Source organism: Nerophis lumbriciformis, linkage group LG05 (genome assembly GCF_033978685.3).
Source record: "Nerophis lumbriciformis linkage group LG05, RoL_Nlum_v2.1, whole genome shotgun sequence".
Taxonomy (NCBI): domain Eukaryota; kingdom Metazoa; phylum Chordata; class Actinopteri; order Syngnathiformes; family Syngnathidae; genus Nerophis; species Nerophis lumbriciformis.
The window spans coordinates 42,307,351-42,330,576 of NC_084552.2; the positions used below are offsets into that span (position 1 = coordinate 42,307,351).

Here is a 23,226-nt window from a genome sequence, read left to right on the forward strand (position 1 = left end):
CACCTCAAAGACTCCAACACATGAAATACTCAAAAGGGACCCCACAAGTGGGTACAAGAGAAGAATCATTAAGTACTTACAAACAAACACACATACACGGAGTGCTCGGCTGGAGGCTACAGTAGACTTTTGCACTACTAACCTACTTTACTTGAAGACAGGTCACTTGTCTAAAAGCGCCCAGCCAGCGTGAAATCTACATTATTCCAACAAAAGGCACACACATACACGCACGCGCAACATCCCCCCCCCCCCCACACACACACACACAGAGTAAGGAGTGTGTGTCCGTTGAAAGAGAACACATTCATGCACACATATCGCAAGGCAAATGTGACAGACTCTATTAACAAAAGATAATCTATCCCTATGAATAAATGTGTCATATAATTTACATATTATACATGGTGTCCCTTTACAATCTGGACATATAATGAAAGTGTGTGTACATCATTTTAAAGGTAAAAAAAAAGGAAACGATATACTAAATAATCACATTATTTAACAAAATAATTAAAATGAAGTCCCTTTTTAACAAACATGTATTGTACACAATATATTGATTACGAATATATCCAGACTAATTCATGAGAAATAAAATAAACTATAATATATATATTTATATGCTCTGCATTAAATAAAACAAATGATAATCAATAACCATGCATGAGCTCATGCACATAATAAAAATGTATTAAACATGCTAATAATGAATAAATCAAAAATAGTTTTGAATGGAACTATTCCTTGGTGCACATGGAAGCGCACACACACACATGGAAGCGCACACACACACACACACACACACACACAAGGATGAGGAGGAGGAGTGAAGCCATATTTGTGGGACTATTTGTCAGCATGGCGCACATCTTCTGAGTGCCAAGATATGGACGAGTACGAGGCAAAGACACGCAGCAAAGTGTCCAAAGAGACCAAACTCAGACTTCGTGTTATCTTCTTGGACGACAGTGAACGGACCTTTGAGGTGGAGGTCAGTTTGGTCGTCTTCTACTTTTCATTTGGTTGCTTGGTTCCTCAGTTCTGATCTTATAGACGCCCATTGTTTTTCTTTGTCTTTTAAGATGTGTAATATTTGCTCAAGCCATCGACTAATGATTTCAGCTAATGATGTCGTATGATTGCTTCATTTAAAGTAACAGTTAATAAATGTGTTACAATATTTTGCTCACAATTATGAAATATTTATGAGAGCAACAGACAAAATTACTCAAAAGAAATTAGCAATTAACTTTTTAATGCTTTTTAGGTTTGGGTGTGTAACCTCCATCTTCAGACCTCTGGGGCAAGGAATGATGGGGAGGGTGCAACAGTGGGGAAAATGTCAACGTTAGTGTTGCAGGTCCCAGGTAGCCAGGACAAGCAGTCAGATAATATTGTCCTGTTATACAGGAGGAAAAAAGCACACAGAACGTTTCAGTTGGTCACAGACTGGTCGCTCTCGTCAGAATTTATTAACAGAATTTACAAATCCACAATTCACTTAATTTCCCATATATTTTGTCACTTTGTATTATCATGTCAATGTCTTTTACTTTATCTTCACCTCTATTTTCATCAAAACACTCAATAAACTATCATTAAATTGTTACTGTATCACTGGAGTTATAATTACCATAACAATACTGTATGCCTTTGCCATATATTCTCACATATCCACATCATCACTCCAAAACATACAATATAGTGCTCAATTAGACATTATTTCACTGTCTTGTCTTTCTCAGGAATATTCACCTTTAACTTAATGCACAATTTAGCAACATTCATTTAAATACTTTACTTTTCTTCATATTCTTCTTCTTATATAGCAGCTTTAAGTTACTGTACTTGAAATGTTCATTGACCATTCCTGAGAGCTTAACTTATATAACCATGTCTAAACATAACAAAATAGCATGTAAAACCTATTTCAGAACACACACATTATACAAATATACATATGAAATCAATAAGAAAACGGGAGCTCTAATTTGGGGAGTCTGAATTAGGATCAGAAGTTCCTATATAAACATTGCGCACTCACGTCGCCATTTTGTATTGATTAATACAGCTGTGCACCGGATTCATTCACAAATACAAACTACAACTCACAAACACTTTAGAGTTAGGCTCCACCATCAGAATGTGTACTTAAACTTAGAAAAAAACATGGATATTATTCAGTGAGTTGTTTTACTAAAACTAACCTGTTATACAGGAGGAAAAAAGCACACAGAACGTTTCAGTTGGTCACAGACTGGTCGCTCTCGTCAGAATGACAAGACACTTCCGGTCTGTAGGTGATCGCATTCAATTGGGAAGAAACGCCCTGCTGCCCCCTACTGACCAATGTGAATATTGATAAATGTGGAATGACAGCTCCAAAAACGAATTCAAACCATAAAATAAAATAAATATATCAACACAAAAATGTGACACATTATGGGTGGGTCACACGCTCCCCGACAAAGAAAATGACTCCCGGCATTCAAAACAAAATACTCTTTTCAATACACTTTTTTTTTTCAAATCAAAACTTGTATGTTAGGATGCAAAGGAAGGTACAATGTATGGCATCATGACGGTGTATGGCAGGGTTGGGTATAGTGTGGGATAGGGTGGGTAATGTGGTGTTGGGCCTGACTGTATTCCCCATGCTGGCAATGTCTGCGGCCCACAAAGTCCAATATTGTTGACTGACCCAATTGACTGGTAGGATGGCTGGCCAAGAGACTCGTAAGTCAGTGTCCTGGGTGGTCTCCTGACTCGCACTGGTCTCCTGACTGAACCACACTGAGAGGAAGTAGGACTGTCCTGGTTAGTGTCATATCTGGGTTGGCAATGTTCATTTTCAGCATTCTGTTCATATTCATGTTCACTGGATTGTTCTTGCTCCATCAGTTCAGGTTCCTCTGCTGTGAAGCTGGGAGGCTGTCTGTGCTCTCCTGCTTGTGTGGTCATCCTTGCTTGTTCATGTAAGGATGGAGAAGTAACATGGTTTCTATTGGCACATGGGTGGTTGTTATATTTGACCTTTGTGACTCGGCTGGCCTTGATACTCTGAGCCAGTACTGTGGTCTTGGGCCATCTTCATCAGAGTCAGATGAAGCACTGCTTTGGAATGTCTCTCTCTCTGCATTCCTTTCAACCTGACTCCTATTCCTTTGTCTCTCTTAAGTCGGTGCTTGGTTCTTTGACTGTTCAGCCACACTCACAGGTAAGTCGTTTACAAGGTGGAGGAGATTCCTATGTAGAGTACGGACTTTGCCACCACCTGTCTCTGGAGACACTTTGTAAACAGGGCTGTCATTTATTTGTTCCTTAACAATGTTTACCGTTTGTTCCCAGTAGGACCTGAGCTTTCCTGGGCCTCCTCTCTCACTCATGTTGCGAACTAAAACCCTGTCACCAGGCTGTAGAACAATCCCCTTCACATGAAGGTCATATCGTCTCTTGCCTCGTGCACTGGACTGCTGACTGTTCTTAGATGCAATGCGGTAGGCCTCTTTCATTCTCACAGCCCATTTGTCGGCGTACCCTTGGGGTGTTTCACCCTCCTCTTCAGAGGACAGACCAAAGAGCAGATCAACAGGGAGGCGGGGGTGGCGCCCAAACATGAGGTAGTGAGGTGAGAAACCTGTGGCCTCGTGTCTAATGCATTTGTATGCGTGCACCACCTGTGGTAAATGATCCTTCCAGTTGCTCTTTTTCTCCTCTTGCAGTGTTCTCAACATCTGAAGCAACGTCCGATTGAATCTCTCGGCAGGGTTTCCCTGTGGATGGTACGGGGTTGTCCTAGAGTGTCCCACCCCAGACAGTTGCTGAAGGGTCTTAAACGGGGAGTTCTCGAACTCTCTGCCTTGATCATGGTGCAATTTGGATAAAAAACCAAACCGAGGGATGAAGTCATTAAATATTTTCTCTGCAGCTGTTCTGCCTGACTTGTTTCGTGTTGGATATGCTTGGGCAAATCTGGTGAAGTGGTCTATGACTACTAAGATGTATTCGTATCCACCCTTGCTTTGCTCCAAGTGCATGTAATCGATAGACACAAGCTCAAGAGGTGCACTGGTCGTGATACTGCCCATTGGTGCTCTATCATGGACCACAGGTTTCTTTTTCTTGATACAGGGCAGTGCCGGCCCAAGGCATAAGCGTACTAAGCGCTTGCTTAGGGCCCCGCGGCCACCAGGGGGCCCCCAAAAGCAATTAACAAAAAATTCTTATTTTTTATTTTTTGCATGTACGAGTCTGACTGATGAATTCTAAATGATCAAAGATATATTATTGTACAAAAACACAATTTTAGGTCAACAGAGTGCTGCTGCTGATCTAGGCCTAGTGATTCTTCCTGCCTCTCTTTAAATGTAAAGCTGCCTCTGCTGCACCTGTGACGTTTGCCGCACTGGGCATCAAAAGCGCAGATAGAGGCAAAACAATGTCACAAAAAAGAACATATCCTTCAGGTGCAGAAAAAAGGAAGAAGAAGAAAGTGGAAGAGGAGAAAAAATGCCATGATAAAGGTATGTTTGCATGACTCGGTAATAAAAAGTTTATCAAAGAGATTTGTAGCTGTAATTAGCTTTAGCTAGGTGACGTTAGCTAGCTAGCGCGGTGCTAGCAATATGTTTTTAGCATCAGGTTACTAGTGAGATATGTTTGCACAAATTGTTTGCAGCAGAGCACGGTACCGTATTTTCCGCACTATAAGGCGCACCTAAAAACCACAAATTTTCTCAAAAGCTAACAGTGCGCCTTATAACCCGGTGCGCTTTATTACGATTCATTTTCATAAAGTTTCGATCTCGCAACTTCGGTAAACAGCCGCCATCTTTTTTCCCGGTAGAACAGGAAGCGCTTCTTCTTCTACGCAAGCAACCGCCAAGGTAAGCACCCGCCCCCATAGAACAGGAAGCGCTACCGCCCGCCCCCGGAAGAAAAAGAAGCGCGAGGATATTTCGTTTCATTTCCTTTGTGTGTTTACATCTGTAAAGACCAGACTACAAAATGGCTCCTACTAAGCGACACGCTTATAACGCAGAATTTAAACTTAAGGCAATAAGTCATGCCGAAGAACACGGAAATAGAGCAGCAGCAAGAGAATATAACATAAATGAATCAATGGTGCGTAGGTGGAGGAAGCAAGAAGATGACCTGCGCCAGGTAAAGAAGACAAAACAGAGTTTCCGAGGGAACAAAGCAAGATGGCAACAGTTGGAGGACGAACTCGAACAGTGGGTTGTTGAGCAGAGAGCAGCAAGCAGAAGTGTCAGCACCATCACTATTCGAATGAAGGCAACAACGCTAGCAAGCGAACTTCACCTGGATGATTTTAAAGGTGGTGCTTCTTGGTGTTTCCGGTTTATGAAAAGACGCAATCTCTCCATCCGCACACGGACCACTATTTCACAGCAACTGCCTAACGACTTTAAAGAAAAGCTGGCTACTTTCCGTGCATATTGTAAAAACAAGATAGCGGAAAAAAAGATCCGGCCAGAGAACATTATCAACATGGACGAGGTTCCACTGACTTTTGATATTCCTGTGAACCGCACTGTTGATACAACGGGAGCACGTACGGTGAATATTCGCACCACAGGGAATGAGAAGTCGTCCTTCACTGTGGTTCTAGCTTGCCATGCTAATGGCCAGAAACTTCCTCCCATGGTGATATTCAAAAGGAAGACCTTGCCAAAAGAGACCTTTCCAGCCGGCGTCATCATAAAAGCTAACTCGAAGGGATGGATGGATGAAGAAAAGATGAGCGAGTGGTTAAGGGAAGTTTACGTGAAGAGGCCGGGTGGCTTTTTTCACGCAGCTCCGTCCATGTTGATATACGACTCTATGCGCGCCCACATCACAGATGGTGTCAAAAAACAAGTGAAGCACACAAATACAACACTCGCCGTCATTCCGGGTGGATTAACCAAAGAACTCCAACCGCTGGATATTGGTGTCAACAGGGCATTCAAATCACGACTGCGAACGGCGTGGGAACAATGGATGACCGAAGGCGAACACACCTTCACTAAGACGGGCAGACAGCGCCGGACGACATACGCCAACATTTGCCAGTGGATCGTAAATGCCTGGGCAGATATTTCGGTCACAACTGTGGTCCGAGCTTTCCGGAAGGCAGGATTCACAGAACTACTGGACAACAACAGCGACACTGACTCCGATGACTTCGAAGAGACGGAGCCGGCCATTTTGGAACCCACGCTTGCGCAACTTTTCAATTCGGACACCGAAGACGAAGAATTCGAAGGATTTACCGGTACGAATGAAGAATAACTTCAGAAAGTGAGCGCTATGTTTATTTTGTGTGTTGTGACATTAACGTTCGAGCAACATTATGTTGCTATTGCTCTACACCATTTTGAATTTTACTATGTTTGTGATTGCACATTTGTACATTTTGGGACAGAGTTGTTAGAACGCTGGTTTTCAATATATTATTAAAGTTTGACTGAACTATCTGACTGTTTTTTTGACATTCACTTTAGCGCAGCGTAGGCGCGGCTTATAGTCCGGGGCGGCTTATTGGTGGACAAAGTTATGAAATATGTAATTCATTGAAGGTGCAGCTAATAATCCGGTGCGCCTTATAGTGCGGAAAATACGGTAATTTATGTGAGTAAAATAAACATTATTTTTTACATCAACTCATAAGTTATGTGAAACTTCCCCAGGAGCATTGTTAAAATACTTTGGAGGCACAGAATCAGCCCAGAGCCAGTCCACATCCTCAGGCTCAACTGTGAGTGATGAATCAGGTGAGGAAAAGACTGTCACCATACAGTATACATTTAATTTCTTAGTATAAACATTACACCTCAAGGGAAATTAATATAGTCAAAGTATCTCATTAATATGTGTGCCTATATGTATGTATTTCATCTTAGGTCCATCTCCATCCTCTACAGTGCTCTCTCACACACCTCCATCCTCTGTGCCCACTGTTCCCTCCATGTCTGAAGCCACAGCTGATTTATCTAGTAAGTTAACTGCAAAACACCCTTTATAATTGCTCATTGTACTGCAGAACATTCTGAGATTAATAATTATGTCCAACAGTGCAATTTAATGACCTTATAGGTCCTTCTTTTTTAGTCAATGTCTTTCTTTGGTCACTTCCTCAGCAATTTCCACCACAACGTCCTCTTCACACCATGGACCATCATCAGCTCCGCCAGTTGACCCAGCTGAGTGGCCTTCTTTCCTCTCAGATTCAGACAGGACTGAGCAGGTGATCAGAGGACCACTGTCTATTAAGGAGAACTTTTCATTCCCCAAACGGCATGATGGCCGAAGTTTTCATCATCATTATACCTACAGACAGCTAGTCAATGGGGAAAAAGTCAAGCGTAGCTGGCTGACTTATTCAAAAAGTAAAGATGCAGTCTATTGCTTTTGCTGCAAATTATTTTCCAAAAAGTCCTTAAAACTGGCAGCCGAGGGACAGCGGGATTGGGTCAACATAGGTGCACTGCTGAAACAGCATGAAAACACTGAAGATCATTGTAGCAACATGGTGAAATGGAAGGAATTTGCCTTGCGTCTTTCAAAGGGGAAAACTATTGATGAGACAGAAATTGGCCTCCTGGAGGCAGAAAAGAATCGCTGGAGAGACGTTCTCACACGCTTAGTCACTATTATCCAGTCACTGGCAGAAAGGAACCTGGCACTGAGGGGATCTGTTGACACATTACATCAGGCGAACAATGGGAACTTTCTAAAAGAAGTGGAACTGATTGCTAAATTTGATCCTGTGTTGAAAGATCACGTGAGACGCATTGACAGTGGAGCAGAGCATATCACATACTTGGGGAAAACTATTCAAAATGAGTTGATAACCTGTATAAGTGATAAAATAGTGGAGACAATGGTGTCTGAAATCAAACAGTCAAAATACTATGCTGTAATACTGGATTGCACCCCAGATGTTAGTCATCAAGAACAGATGTCTGTTGTTGTGCGCACTGTAAATATTGACAAAACACCTGAGGTAAAGGAGCACTTCTTGGGGTTTCTTCTAGCTCCTGAATCTACTGGTCAAGGCTTGTCTGAACTAATTATTCAGAGGCTTGAAGAGTTGAACATCCCCTTTGAGGACTGTAGGGGACAATCATATGACAATGGCGCAAACATGAAAGGTGCAAATAAAGGTGTACAGGCAAGGCTTTAAAAAAAAAATCCACGTGCTTTTTATGTGCCTTGTGCAGCCCATAGCTTAAATCTAGTGGTTTCCGATGCTGCTAAAGGGTCCCTGGATGCCACTTGCTTTTTTGGACACGTGGAAAAATTATATAAACTCTTCTCAGCTTCCCCTCAAAGGTGGGCAATCTTGAAGAAACATGTGAACATCACACTCAAGTCTTGGAGTGAGACACGATGGGAAAGCCGTGTTAAAAGTATTGAACCATTACGCTACCAAGCAGACAAGGTAAGAGAGGCTTTGTTAGAAGTCAGGGAAAAAACTACTGACCCTACACTAAAAGTTGAGACCCGCTCGCTTGCTGAAGAAATCGGGTCATTCAGATTTCACATTTGCTGTGTGGTGTGGTATGACATTCTCTCCAAGATTAACATCACAAGCAAACTACTTCAGTCAGCCAACATGCAGTTGGATGTTGCAGTGGGGCTCATTCAGAAAAACAAAGAAAATTTAATCAGTTACAGGGCAACTGGTTTTAAAGATGCACAGATCTCAGCAAAAGAGACATGTGAACAAATGAACACTGAAGTAGTGCTGAAACAGAAGAGGTTGCGAACGACAAAAAGGCACTTTGCCTATGAGATGACTGATGAGCCACAATCTGATGCCATGAAGAGGCTGGAAGTAACCTTTTTTAATGTTGTGGTAGACTGTACCATCCAGTCTTTGGAGGACCGCTTTCAGTCCGTAGGGGAGGTTAGAAGCATTTTTGGAGTGCTTTTCAACTTTAGCCAACTTGATGCACAGGCAAGGAAGGACCAGTGTAAAGTTCTCAGAGACAAACTCACCTTTGGAGAACAGTTTGATATTGATGGGAGTGCACTGGCCACAGAGATGGAGAACCTTCCAGAACTCCCTAGAGCACAGATGACCCCCTTTGAATTGCTCACTTACCTCTCTCAAAATGAGATCTGTGAGTTGTACCCAAATCTTTGGGTAGCTCTGCGGATAGCCTGCACTCTTCCTGTGACTGTTGCATCTGCAGAGCGGAGCTTTTCCAAGCTCAAACTAATAAAAAACTACTTGAGATCTTCCATGGCTCAAGAAAGACTGAGTGGACTGGCAGTGATTAGTATTAATAACAAAGTCGGCCATCAGATTTCTTACAGTGATGTCATAAATGACTTTGCCTCCAGAAAAGCCAGGAAGCACAGGTTTTAAGGAGTGAGTGGAGTGGTGTGGGTGGTGAAGAACAGAGGAACAAAACTGTGATGTGATGGTCAAATGTGTGAATTAAGGACGTTAATTTAAGGTAGTTTATTTTGATTTTTTCCCCAAAAATGTTTTGCACATCGTTATGTACATTTACATAGTTTTAATATGTAGTAACTTTATATTTGTTTATAAACCGTTATGTTACCTTGTTTCTGGTAACTCTGTTCATTAATATTATTTAAGTATTTGCTTGATATTTAATTTAATTATGTTGTTTTTTGTACAATTGAATTTGTTCCTTTTTATATATATTTAAGTGATTTTATTGTTGCACTTTATTGTTTTTCTTGCACTACGAATTATTTTTGCACATTGCTGTTTCAGGTTTTTGTTACCAAAAATAATAAAGTGAATCAGAATCAGCTTTATTGTCCAGTTATGTTTAACACACATGGAATTTAACTTCAGTAGACTGCGCTCTCTTTGTACAAAGTAAACATTAAATATGAACAATAACTAAAAATATAAACTAGTAATTAAAGACTAATATGTACAAGACTGATGAGACAAGATGACACTTTTACTGTAAATACAAAGCTTTATCACTTGGACTGTTCAACCCCAGGCCACTCTTGTAGCTGAATGTTTTCTACATTTTAAGATTAGGAACCATATGTGGCACTCTGGACATCATTCGTTCATTCATTGGTATTATTTATGTTCTTAACTGGGCCACCCCCATATCTTTATAAATGACACGCCATTTGTAAAGACATGCCAGGCTGACAATAGGATAATGTAAACAACACTGCCAGAGCCGCAATGAGTTTATAGTAGGTGTATGAATGATCAACAATCAATATTATTGGCAGAAATAGAGGGCCCCAAAATCAAATTTTGCTTAGGGCCCCATGGAGGCTTGGGCCGGCACTGATACAGGGGCACTGTTTTGTGACATAAACCTCAATGTCCTTTTTCATGAAGGGCCAATAGAAACGATCTCTTGCCAGCCCAATGACTCGCTCTGATCCTAGATGAGCCATGTCATCATGGAGATGCTTCAATACAAGGGGCCGATATTCAGAAGGTAGGACAAGCTGCTGTCGACCCCCTGCACTCCTGTACAGTAGGCCACATTCCATATACAGTTTACCCCACTCATGCATGAGTCTTTTCACAGGGCCACCTGCTTTCTTCCTGTCCTCATTTGTCAGTGCTGTTTTTGTCTGTTTCAGCTTGATTATCTCACTGATGGCTGCATCCTGCCTCTGAGATCTGATTAGTTCACTTTGGCTGATGGTCGGTACTGGGGACTTAACTTGAGACTCTGAACTTTGGGCCAGGTTAAGAGAAGCAACATAGGCAATGTCATACCTTTTTGCAGCCTCACTTCCTTCCCAAGTAGCATGTATTGCATCTCTGTCGAGCTCTTCAGTACACTCCTCAACATAACGGTTTATGTCCAGTGGGAGACGAGACAGTGTGTCAGCATCCACATTGACTTTTCCTGGCCTATACTTTAGGTTGAATCTGAAGTCAGCAAGCTCTCCAACCCATCTGTAGCCTGTGGCGTTCAGCTTTGCAGTACTCATCACGTATGTTAGTGGATTATTGTCTGTATACACTGTGAAGGATGGGGCGTAAAACAGATAATCCCTGAATTTTTCACATACCGCCCACTTTAAGGCTAAGAACTCCAGCTTTCCAGAGTGAAAGTTATAGTTCTTTTCAGCGGGGGTCAATGTCCTTGAACCATATGCAATGACTTTCAGCTTTCCACTCTGTCGCTGGTACAAGACTGCACCGAGTCCCTGCTGACAGGCGTCTGTGTGTAGTGTAAAGGGAAGTTCAAAGTCAGGGTATGCTAGTGTAGGTGGGTGTGACAGGACGTTAATGAGCTGCTCGAGGATGGTCTGGTGACAATCAGTCCACTGTATGGGGGTCTTTGAAGGCAACTGTGCTCCTTTACCTTTCTTTATCTTCCCCTGTGTTGCATCAGGATTTCCTTTCACTTGTAGCAGCCCATATATTGGCTTAGCAATGCGGGAGGAATCTTGAATGTACATCCTATAGTAACTCAGAAAACCTAACAGTTTACGGACATCCCCCACTGTAGTGGGTCTTTTCTCCCTCAGTGACATTACAGCCTCGATGTCTTTTGGTCTATTCTCACCCCATTAGCTGACACTAACCTCCCCACATACCTGACCTCTGGTTTGAACAACTCACATTTTGTGGGTCGCAGCTTGACTCCATAACGTTGCAGGGCTCTCAGGACACGACGCACTGCATCGACATGTTCAGCAAAGGTCTTGGAGTAGCAGAGGATGTCGTCAAGGTAAGGAATACAGCAGTCGTCACGCAAGGTGACAAGCATCTCCTCCATGCTGCGTTGGAAAGCAGCAGGGGCATTGCTGAGACCAAACGGTATTCTCACCCACTCAAATAGACCCCAAGGCGATATGAAGGCTGTCATGTGGCGGGATCCTTCAGCTATGTAGCCCTGATGATAGGCTTTGCCTTGGTCAAGAATGGTGAACCAGCTGTGGCCGCCCAGGGTGTCCAAGAGATCCTGGATGCGAGGCAGTGGGTGGCGATCTGGCACTGTTTTCTGGTTCAACTGCCTGTAATCAATACACAGTCTTAGAGATCCATCACGTTTTCTGACACAGACAACAGGTGCTGCAAAGGGTGATTTTGACTTGACGATCCAGCCCTTTGCAAGCAGCTCTTGGATGTACTGTTTGACCTCTTGATAGAGTGGTTTGGGAATGGATGAATATGTTTTTTGGACTGGAATGTCATCTTTCAGACTGATGGTCATATGGAGGGTTGGGATGTTCCCAATGTCACCATCATTGCGAGCAAAAGCTCCTGATTCCTCCATCAACATTTGTTTCACCTCCTCTTGTTGATCATCTGTCAGATGACTGACATCCACTGGTGGGTGCCACAGGTCTGCAGTGGGTGGGACCTGATTAGAATTGGGGGGAGGTGAGGAGTCAACAGTGTTAACATGAATACTCTTATGGTCACTGTGGGGACTGTCTGTCTCTATGACTTTGTCAATGGGCTCAATGATGCCTAGGACTGTGAAGCTTGGCAAGGTCACATCATGTTGGGAGTGGTTTGACACTGGAACTTTAATGAAACACCTGTCTGTCTGGTGAATCTCCATTAAGCCTGCTCCAATGCTCAATGACTCCAGCTGTACACTGTCAAGGTTGGGTTCAAACAACACAAATGACTCTGAGGGGTTGATATTGGCTGGAACCCTGCACTTAATGTGAACTACCTGACCTGAACAAATTGTGACCTCTTTGAAACCCACTTTTACAGCAGCATTTTCCTCTTTTGGGGAGTTCTGAGTCCGAATAAAACTCACTATGGCCCCAGCACTAACATCATCAATCTCCATGGCACCTGCAAGGAGGTTAGACAGAATGGACATGAGTTTAGGCCGGCCTTCATTACTCTTAATGAGTTCTTGGATTACATTAAAACCAACTAATGGTCTGTCTAGTTTCAGGCAACTCACTAGGAAGGGTACACGGATGGATAAGTCTGGATCATCATTGCCTTGCAGGTTTACCACCACTTCAACCCATCCGTCGTAAGGCACTTCATCACCCGTGACTGCCGAAACATTCAGCTCATTGTCCAGTAGCTCACAGAGAGGTCGAATATCTTGGCTAGGTAGATACTTGTTCTTCCACGTGCGGTCAATTAGGCTCACATTGGCTCCTGTGTCCAGCGGGACAGTGACAGCGTAGCCACCCATACTACATTTCAGCAGGGATTTGCGGCCAATGAGTGGGGCTACTAGCTTGCATGGCTGTGAGGTATTTTGAGATTGTATTGTGTTGGCATCACTGATTTTAACTGGCTTTTGTTTTAGGCCTGTTTGGGGTTGGGACATGGGTGCAGGAGCGGTCAAAGGTAGTCCCTCTGTCTTGACCGCACCCCGTTTCCCGACAGTTTCTGTTTCTTCAAGCACCCAACTGCACGATGGCCTTCTTCTCCGCATGCAAAGCAGTGGTTGCAATTTGGATTGGACTGGGCGACACATTGTGTGCAGCCATAGGGTCTCTGTGTCTTTCTCTCAGTTCTGGGCTTTTCAGGGTCACAGTAAGAGGTTGGTGTACAGCGCTGATCTGGTGCATGAGCCTGTGTGACCAGCTGTTTCAGGGTCTCCATTGCCTGGGTCAATGCTTCAACCTGGGAGCTAAGTCTCTGTATTGTGTCATCTTTATTAACAGTGTTGACTTTTACCTCACTCTTAACTTTCTCCTCAGGTTCAGCCTGGGTGCTATGGGCCTGACTTACTTTGCGGGCAGAGCTGCGACCAAATCTGCGCTTTCTCTCACTTTCCTCTGTGGTGGTCTTTATCACCTGTCGCAGCAAAGCTTCATCAGATACTGTTGGGTCAGCAAGGAGAGGCTTGAGCTCACGCCTGACATCATCATACTTCTCTCCTATTCCCTGACATAATGTGTTCAAGAATATGCACTGTATTGTGGAGGTATCATACTTAACTACTGAGCTTGTTTGTTTAGTAGTGAACATAATCTTTTGTTTGAGGCCAATCATTCTATACAAGAATTGCTGTGGTGTCTCATTTTCATATTGCTTGGCACACATCAAGTCCTGAAAGAGCTCTGTGCATCCCTTCTCACCTAGGTGTGACTGGAGGAAGCTTTTGAGTTCTGTGACAGTCAGGTCGTCTTTGTTTGTCAACATATCTCTGAAGTTGCCAGGTTTGATTGTACGGAGCACCCCTCTAATGACCTCACCCTCAGTGTGTTTCTCTCTGAGACCTTCATATATTTGTTTGCATAAGCTGTTGTAGCTGAGGTCAGATGTAGTGTCACTTATTTGGCCCCCATGTATCCTGTACTCTTTTCGCTGGAGATAAGCAAGATCTTGTAGGGAGACCAACCTCTCTGAGGTTTGGCGTGGTGTGGGTTCAATATCACTATGGTGACGTGGCTGGCTGCCAACTTGTGCTGGGGTTCTTTGAGTCATTAGGGGGTCATTTGCATCATGGTTGTTCAGGTGTGGTTGTCAGGCCAGAAGATGTGATGGGAGTCACACATTCCTGTAACTTCCTGCCTAGTTCTTCATACATGGCTTGTAGCTGCTTCATATCTGGTGTGGTTGTGTGGGTGTGTGTACTGGGGTTAGTGTGTGGATATGTAGTATCACCTGAGCGTGTGGGTGGTGCATTTGAACGAGATGGCTCATCATTTAAAACAAAAACAGGCAATTCAAAACAATCACGTTTTTTGATAACCTTCAATATTACATCATTCAATATCATCAAACGACCAATACCCTCATCATTAGAATTAAACAGATCATCAGATTGCATAAAGGAAAGGATATGGTCGATGCAGCTTTCTTCATCGGTTAAGCTCAGCTCATCTGTGCCTGGATGATCAATTCCGATGGACATCGCAACCTCATAGGCTTCGGTGCCTGAGAGATGGTATAGTTGCTTTTTGATGCTCCATAAGAGTTCTTTTCGTCCTTCAGACATGGCCTTAGCTGCAGTGATGACACCTTGCTTCTGTCGTCGCTCTGCGGCCACTTCACCTCGCCTCTGTAGTCGCACTAAGTCACTGTAGTCGCACTGCAGTCTTTGTAGTCGCACTGCAGTCTCTGTAGTCGCTTTGGCTCTATGGTCGCACGTCACCTCTGTACTAAAGTCGTACTGCAGTCAGGCCACCTCTGCACTGTAGTTGTCCTGCAGTCGCGCCACCTCTTCTCTGTAGCCGCACTGTAGACACACCACCTCTGCTCTGTTGCCGCACCGCAGACACGCCACCTCACTTCAGTAACGTGCAGTCACTCTGGCCTTACGGGTTCATATATATATATCACTGGATCAGCAACCGTCAAACCATCAATGGCGTTGCCGATCCCGGACGAGCCCCCAAATATCTGTTGCAGGTCCCAGGTAGCCAGGACAAGCAGTCAGATAATATTGTCCTGTTATACAGGAGGAAAAAAGCACACAGAACGTTTCAGTTGGTCACAGACTGGTCGCTCTCGTCAGAATTTATTAACAGAATTTACAAATCCACAATTCACTTAATTTCCCATATATTTTGTCACTTTGTATTATCATGTCAATGTCTTTTACTTTATCTTCACCTCTATTTTCATCAAAACACTCAATAAACTATCATTAAACTGTTACTGTATCACTGGAGTTATAATTACCATAACAATACTGTATGCCTTTGCCATATATTCTCACATATCCACATCATCACTCCAAAACATACAATATAGTGCTCAATTAGACATTATTTCACTGTCTTGTCTTTCTCAGGAATATTCACCTTTAACTTAATGCACAATTTAGCAACATTCATTTAAATACTTTACTTTTCTTCATATTCTTCTTCTTATACAGCAGCTTTAAGTTACTGTACTTGAAATGTTCATTGACCATTCCTGAGAGCTTAACTTATATAACCATGTCTAAACATAACAAAATAGCATGTAAAACCTATTTCAGAACACACACATTATACAAATATACATATGAAATCAATAAGAAAACGGGAGCTCTAATTTGGGGAGTCTGAATTAGGATCAGAAGTTCCTATATAAACATTGCGCACTCACGTCGCCATTTTGTATTGATTAATACAGCTGTGCACCGGATTCATTCACAAATACAAACTACAACTCACAAACACTTTAGAGTTAGGCTCCACCATCAGAATGTGTACTTAAACTTAGAAAAAAACATGGATATTATTCAGTGAGTTGTTTTACTAAAACTAACCTGTTATACAGGAGGAAAAAAGCACACAGAACGTTTCAGTTGGTCACAGACTGGTCGCTCTCGTCAGAATGACAAGACACTTCCGGTCTGTAGGTGATCGCATTCAATTGGGAAGAAACGCCCTGCTGCCCCCTACTGACCAATGTGAATATTGATAAATGTGGAATGACAGCTCCAAAAACGAATTCAAACCATAAAATAAAATAAATATATCAACACAAAAATGTGACACATTATGGGTGGGTCACATTAGCAAGTCGCTAACCAGCTCCTGGGATACATTTTCTTAGGCTGTGTATGAAACGGGATACTTTTATAAGTGGGGGTTAACAAGGTTGGTTGTCCCACAGCTGAACTTAAGGTGAGAGGACTTTTTATAGGGGTTAATTTGGGTCTTTATTACCAAAGCTTTTTTAACACTGAAAATATGTAACAGAGTTTTTTGTATTCGAATTTGAGAAATGCTTTTTTATTTTTTTTTTTACAAAGTTTGCTGACAGTTTAATTGAATAAAAATTGCTGCGCAAAATGAGTATTTAAAAATTCAGTCAGTCTATAAAAATTCTATTAAGAAAAACTCTAAATATTCGTTGCTTCAATACTCAACATCCACTTTCAGTAAATTAAGACCTAAGCATTCAAAGATGTATCAGAACCAGACAATGAGGTGTCAAGTTTGCAGTCATGTGACATGGTGCGTTCCATTTACGTCGGAAGCTGGAAGTCGGAGCCGAGTTGTGAGCGTTCTAGTTGAAATCGAAAATCAAGATGGCCACATCCACGAAAGCTATTTTTGCGCTTGCCTTATTTGTGTATAAGCAACTAATGAGAAAATATGCACCCTTTCTGCAGCCGTCTAAAACGGTGAATGAAGAGAAAACAGATGCTATCGATAGCAAAGTAAAACGTACCGTATAAAACACAGGAAATAAATGTTTACGCTACAGTAATGTTACCACATATCAGTCTCTCTCAAACAGTGGGGCGGGCCCCCCTGGGGGGGCATGGTGCAATGTCAGGGGGGGCGCAAACACTTTTTTTCTGTACCAGAATATGATGAGCGTATGTCGCATTTGGCTTCACTGTAACCACGGTAGGGGAGGAGGAAAGACTGGTGTGTTGTTTCCTTTATTTTTGATGAGCTTACAATGTTATGCAGAGGTTTTGTCATAACAAATATATCGACAAAATATACTATTTTTAGTCATGGTGGAGAAATATTTTCTTCTTCCGGGGGGGCGTAACAGAAAATATTTGCGAAGCACTGCCATATATAAACGTTCAACAATACATCATATGATACAGCGTTAATTTAGTGCAACGGAAACTAATATATATATATATATATATATATATATATATATATATATATATATATATATATATATAGGAACACTTAAACATGCAGAGGTTACTGTGCATAAGTGAAGAAAATTCCTAAAATTCCAAAAAAAAAGGATAACATGGTATTACAAAAACTCACACAATAATATATATAGTTATAATTAGCTCTTGGTTGGATGGAGTCGTCAAATAAAAGGGCTAAATATTTCGAGCCAACATTTAAATCATCAGTTTAATGTAGGAAAGACTATTAATCAGCGTTTTTAAAGGGTTGCTATTATTTCTTACCTATTGGTACCTGTTTATGTGTATTTGGGATCTGCATAAGTCCTGAACATTTGAAATCAATCAGTGGAGGTTTTGCAGAGATATTTATAAAACAATCTTGCCTTCCTTCATACTTTGCCCGAGTCAGCCATTTTAAAAATGATGTATAGGACCCGGTGTACCCCAACATTTCTACAATAAAACTTAATGAAGGAAAGTGCTCTGTTGTTGGTTGCTTTAAGTCACTACACAAACTTTCAGCCTCATCGGAAGTAAAAAGTGCCTTTTAACTTTCATGATAGATGACAATTTGCCTTCAACTGGGAATGATTCGCTCCGAGTGTGTGCCAAGAAGAGTCCTGCTTCACCAACCACTGACATTCACAAAAATATTGATTTTTCGAAAAACTGCTTTAATGGCGGCTCGGTGCCTTTTATTTGTGGCAACGGAGGACACAATGAAACAGTAAGTAATAACAGTAGGTTACAAATGCGTAAATGATACGTTAGCCTGATTTGTTGTGTAGCTAGCTTAGCCTTCTACTTACTGTAAGAAAACAGCGTCTCTCTGTCCTACGGCAAAATAAAAAAAATATTTTCCTAAAAACTCCTTATAATTGGATCAGTGCCTACTGTGTTTCGAAATGGACCAGTTAGTAATATAATCCATTATTATGTTTGTGATGTAGCTGATAGCTTAAGTTTACTGTATTGCAGCTCGAACCTCTATTGTTTACAAGTGTTCAAAGCAGCAGTGCAGTAAATGTATCACATGATATAGAATAGAAAATAATTTTATGGTCAATATACACATGTACAGCATTGTAGAGATAATGACTCGGTAGAAGTTTAACCTTAGCCAGCGTATAGTACCAGATTAGCAGCCGGGTTTCCTTTTCTGTGCCCGGCGTCGTCTCCTTTTTGCCAATGAGCTGCTGTTCTCGCTACATCATCTGAGATGTTGCGTTGTGGTGAAAGTCAAGGAAAAGTTAGATGGCTGGTGGCGCTCACCGGTGTCCATATTCAATACAGTATTAGCAAAACAAAAACAGTAAAACCCTGCAAAACAAGTCTGCGTGTCAGCGTGAGGGGGAGCGGCAAGGAGGGCTTCATTTGCATCTAACAACTCCACCTCTCAAAACAACGTTTTTGGAAACAGCAAAAAGTGGCTTGAAGATAGTTCTTTACAGCACAGTCTATACTAAACTTTGACCAAAAGAACATCATTACATGTTATGTAGACCAAAACCAAGTGTTTTGAAAAGAGAAAAACATCATTATATGACCCGTTTAATGATCAGCAATTCACACTTGAGTAAAAAGTGTGACAACTAATCCTGTTCTACCCTACATTTTGTAATTAGTTCTTTGAGTGTGCCAACTTTAAGAGCGCAGTGCTGTCCCAAATACATTACTGTCTGCACACCAAAAATGAGGATCGTAATATTTACTTTCTTCTTCTCTCCCTTTTAATGGTGAGTTGTAAGTGTATAGACACAGCATGAGACTTGTCCTCCACTAATAATCACTCTCTACTCTGTAATTGTCCACAGATGCTACCCCATTGCCCCCATCACTAAACGCGCGCACACACACACGCGCACGCACACACACACACACACACACACACACACACACACACACACACACACACACACACACACACACACACACACACACACACACACACACACACACACACACACACACACACACACCATGACAAGTTAATCACAGCGCTCCTTCAGAGATAAACACACGCTTGTGGACAGCAAAGACTAAAATTAAGACATCACACCTGACACATGAACACTGCTTCATACATCACAGCATATCATAGCAATCATCTGATTGGATCATGGAATTACCATGCTGTTCGTTCATGACATGTTTTGCAGAAAAGTTTCAGAAAAAGTGCTTTGACTCACCCCTCTTTGACGCGCTCATGATAATTTCTTCATAAGGGTCAGGACAGTGAAGAAGACACTTACAGTAAATGGGAAAGTGTGTCCTGCAGGAAAGAGACAATTTAATTTGTCTTCACTTTTAACTCAACAACTAACTTCTTCTCATGGCATGTGCCAGCACAAGGTTCTGGGCTGTGACTTCTTCAACAAAGTGTGTGGTCACTTGAAGCTGCTGGAGAAGGAATACTTTGGCCTGGAGTTCAGACACCACAGTGGCAACTATGTCAGTGCTCTCTCTCTCTCTCTCACACACACACACACACACACACACACACACACACACACACACACACACACACACACACACACACACACACAATGAAGTGATGAGATATGTTGTGTGTGTGGCAGGTGTGGCTGGAGCTGCTCAAGCCGCTAGCAAAGCAGATTACATGTAAGTGTTGATGTGTGTGATAAATCAGTAGCAGGGAAGAAATGGAGTTGGTTGTCACACTCATTATGTCTCAAACTGTTGGGTAGAAAATTACAGAAGTGGGATCAGATCTCACCTATGTAGTCTTCTCTAGAATCAGACGGCTGAATTTGAGGTGAAAGGACTTCTGGTGTTTTTCATGTCAAACAGTAAATATTCAGCTCATTAGTAAGCCAAGGTTTAGATTGTTAATAGCTAGATAACTGAATCCACAAGGTTGTTAGCCTTGATGCTAACAAAAAAATGTATTTGGGATTTTTTGGTGGTTATGCTTGTCACATATACAGTACGGATGGGCGATATGACCTCATGTCTATATCGCAATATATATTGCAGCCTGGGGTGGGATGAGGGGGGTCGGCAATCCCTCCCTAGGTTTCTCATTGATCCTCTTGGGTTGAGTTTTTTCTTGCCCGGATGTGGGTTTAGATCCGCGGATGTCGTGGTTTGTGAAGCCCTTTTAGGCACTTGTGATTAAGGGCTATATAGATAAACTTTGATTGATGAATCTACTTGTTAATAGGTGGTTATTCTCTGTTGTAACATGTTACATCTATACCTATTTTAAAATGTAATAAACACTTATTCTTCTGTTGTTTGGATGTATTAGTTTTGGCTGACATTACAAATTTGGGTATCGATCAACAGCCAAGTAGTATCGGTCATACCAATGCTGATAGTGATACTTCTGATTTTGAAGATCATTGAATGCTTTCATTTTTTGATCACAATTATAATCAAACAAAAACACAGGATAGTGGTGTAACAATATCAATTAAATATGGAAATTCTTTCCTAATTCTGGTTTGGGTTTTTTTGCCCTTAAAACCCTCCTGTGTCCAGGGACTTAATTTTTGAATTTGTAAACAAAAACTCAACATATAATTTTTATAATTAAAGTATTGATCTTACCACTGTAATTTTTACCAAATAATGATATTATATTTGGTATTATCGACAGTAATGATACCTTTGTTTACATTCAAGACCTCTAGCTTGCGGTTAGCATATCCTCCTACAGTGTGTAGCGTAGTAGGGATGATACTTGTAAGAAATGTAGTTTATTTGGTAAGGATTGCTGACTTAGAAGTGGCTATGCACTGTGGAGGGATTTTAGCCGCTCACGAAAATGCTCCATTGCATTAGGGACGCCTTCATTTGCTTGTCGCTGTCAAATTTGTGACACACAGCTATCACAATAAAACGATAGTACTGTATTAAAAGCTCTATCATCGACCAACTTTATATCATATATATCGCCAGGGCCACATTAACCCAAAGGTGGGCACTGGAGCTGAGAGGGTTTTGACCTCAACATACCCTCCCACCCCACGAAACCACAAGATTGAAAAATAAATCATGATTTTACTCAACAGAACAACAACAATGCGAAAAATATTACCTATTTTAAAAATAATTTTGGTCATGAATACATCTCCTTCATGCATGCACATCTGTGCGAGTGTAATAGAAGCCAGTTAACTGCAGGAAAAGTGTTGGCGATCCAGGAGAATGCCTGTGTTTTTAGCTCAGTAGTAGTAGTACGCTGGTCTCTGACACAGGCAGCATGGCTTCGAGCCCCGCTTGCAGCAGTAGGGAAAAGCAACGCAGCCGAGGCAGAGAGTACATAATCGCTACACAAAGCTGAGCTGTTTGACAGCTGTGAACACCAATCATTGGATTCCGTCGCCAAAATCCGGGGTCCCTGATCGGGTGGGGCCTCTGGGCTTCAGCCCAGGTAAGCCGGTGCATTTAGGCAGCTTTGTTTATTGCGCAAGCCTAATATACAGTAGTACCTCAACTAAAGAGCTTAACTGATTCTGTGACGTCGCTCTTAACTCAAAACGCTTGTATCTCAAATCAGCGTCTCCCATTGAAATTAATTTAATTGGCGCATGGCCCCCCCAAAACAGCACAATTTAACATGTAAAAAACCCCAAAAACTTTTAGATAAAAAATATTGTATAAAAAAACAATACTATATAATGTACAAAATAATTACTGTAGTTTTTTTCCAATGTAATAATAATGTACCGTATTTACCTTGGAGAGTGGACTTCTACACCACCTTCTTTGAGCCGCTTTGCCATCAAACACACCATCAGCAGCGCTTCCATACTTACATGGTAAGTATGGAAGCTGTTTAGATATTATTTGAACATCGTTGGCTGGTGTTACTCATTCTGCTTCAGTAAGGTGCAGACTATAGCAGTGATACAATCAAGCTGTTTTACCAAGTTGACTACACGCTGTCATGTTTTTGATTATTTCTTTCTTTAATTCCTCGGATTTCCTCCACTTCTTCTCAGCACGGTCTTTCACGCTCACTTCCTTCCATCTCGTACTTGGAAAACCAAAGTTATTTCTATCTGTAGCTATAAGCTAATTCTAGCGAGTAGGATCAGACAAACTGTTGTTTTTCTCACTGCGATAGTGCGAAACCATCCTTGCCCCAGGCACACCCTCATGGTTTTTGGAGCATAAATATTTGGGAACTTAAAAAGCCTCCTGGGATGAGGGGCGAAACGTCTTCTAAACAAACCAAACAGTCCAGTTGCAATCTATTGAATACGCTGAGATGACAATGACCTGGATGAATGAGAACAATCAAAGACATGTTGCATCAGACGTCACGGTGACATTTACTATGCCAACTAATGACAGGGATGCTTGTAACTCAAATTTTTGCTCGTAACTTACAGTACAATAATTAGCAGAGAGATAGCTATTTACTCAAAACATTCTTAAGTTGAGGTACTCAGGGTTCGTACACCTTTTCCATGGCCAAATTCAAGCACTTTTTAAGGACTTTCAAGATCCATTTTCCCGTTTTCGGTAAAAACCAAAGTGAATCAATCCATAGCCTTGTTGTTTGAGGTCACCAAATGCTGTCTGTTGAAAAAATACGGAAAATCTGCTAAAACCTAAGCCTAACATTGAACCAGCAGTTATCATTAACTGAATGGGGCATACTGTCACGCCCCGACTAGGACTCTGGACACAGATGCAGGATTACTGAAAACAGTTGTTTATTCTCAGA

At 41.8% G+C, this 23,226-nt stretch overlaps 1 protein-coding gene across 1 annotated transcript in view; it reads left to right on the plus strand.

Moving 5' to 3' along the window:
- Window positions 1–861: 861 nt before the first annotated feature.
- The window catches only part of LOC133606373 (FERM domain-containing protein 7), a 36,201-nt gene continuing 13,836 nt past the window's right edge, over window positions 862–23,226 (plus strand). The window contains exons 1-3 of the mRNA XM_061960242.2: window positions 862–994; window positions 19,872–19,976; window positions 20,105–20,147. Of these exons, the coding sequence (XP_061816226.2) occupies window positions 890–994; window positions 19,872–19,976; window positions 20,105–20,147 (253 nt within the window). The 5' untranslated portion in view covers window positions 862–889. The remainder of the gene's footprint in view (window positions 995–19,871; window positions 19,977–20,104; window positions 20,148–23,226) is intronic.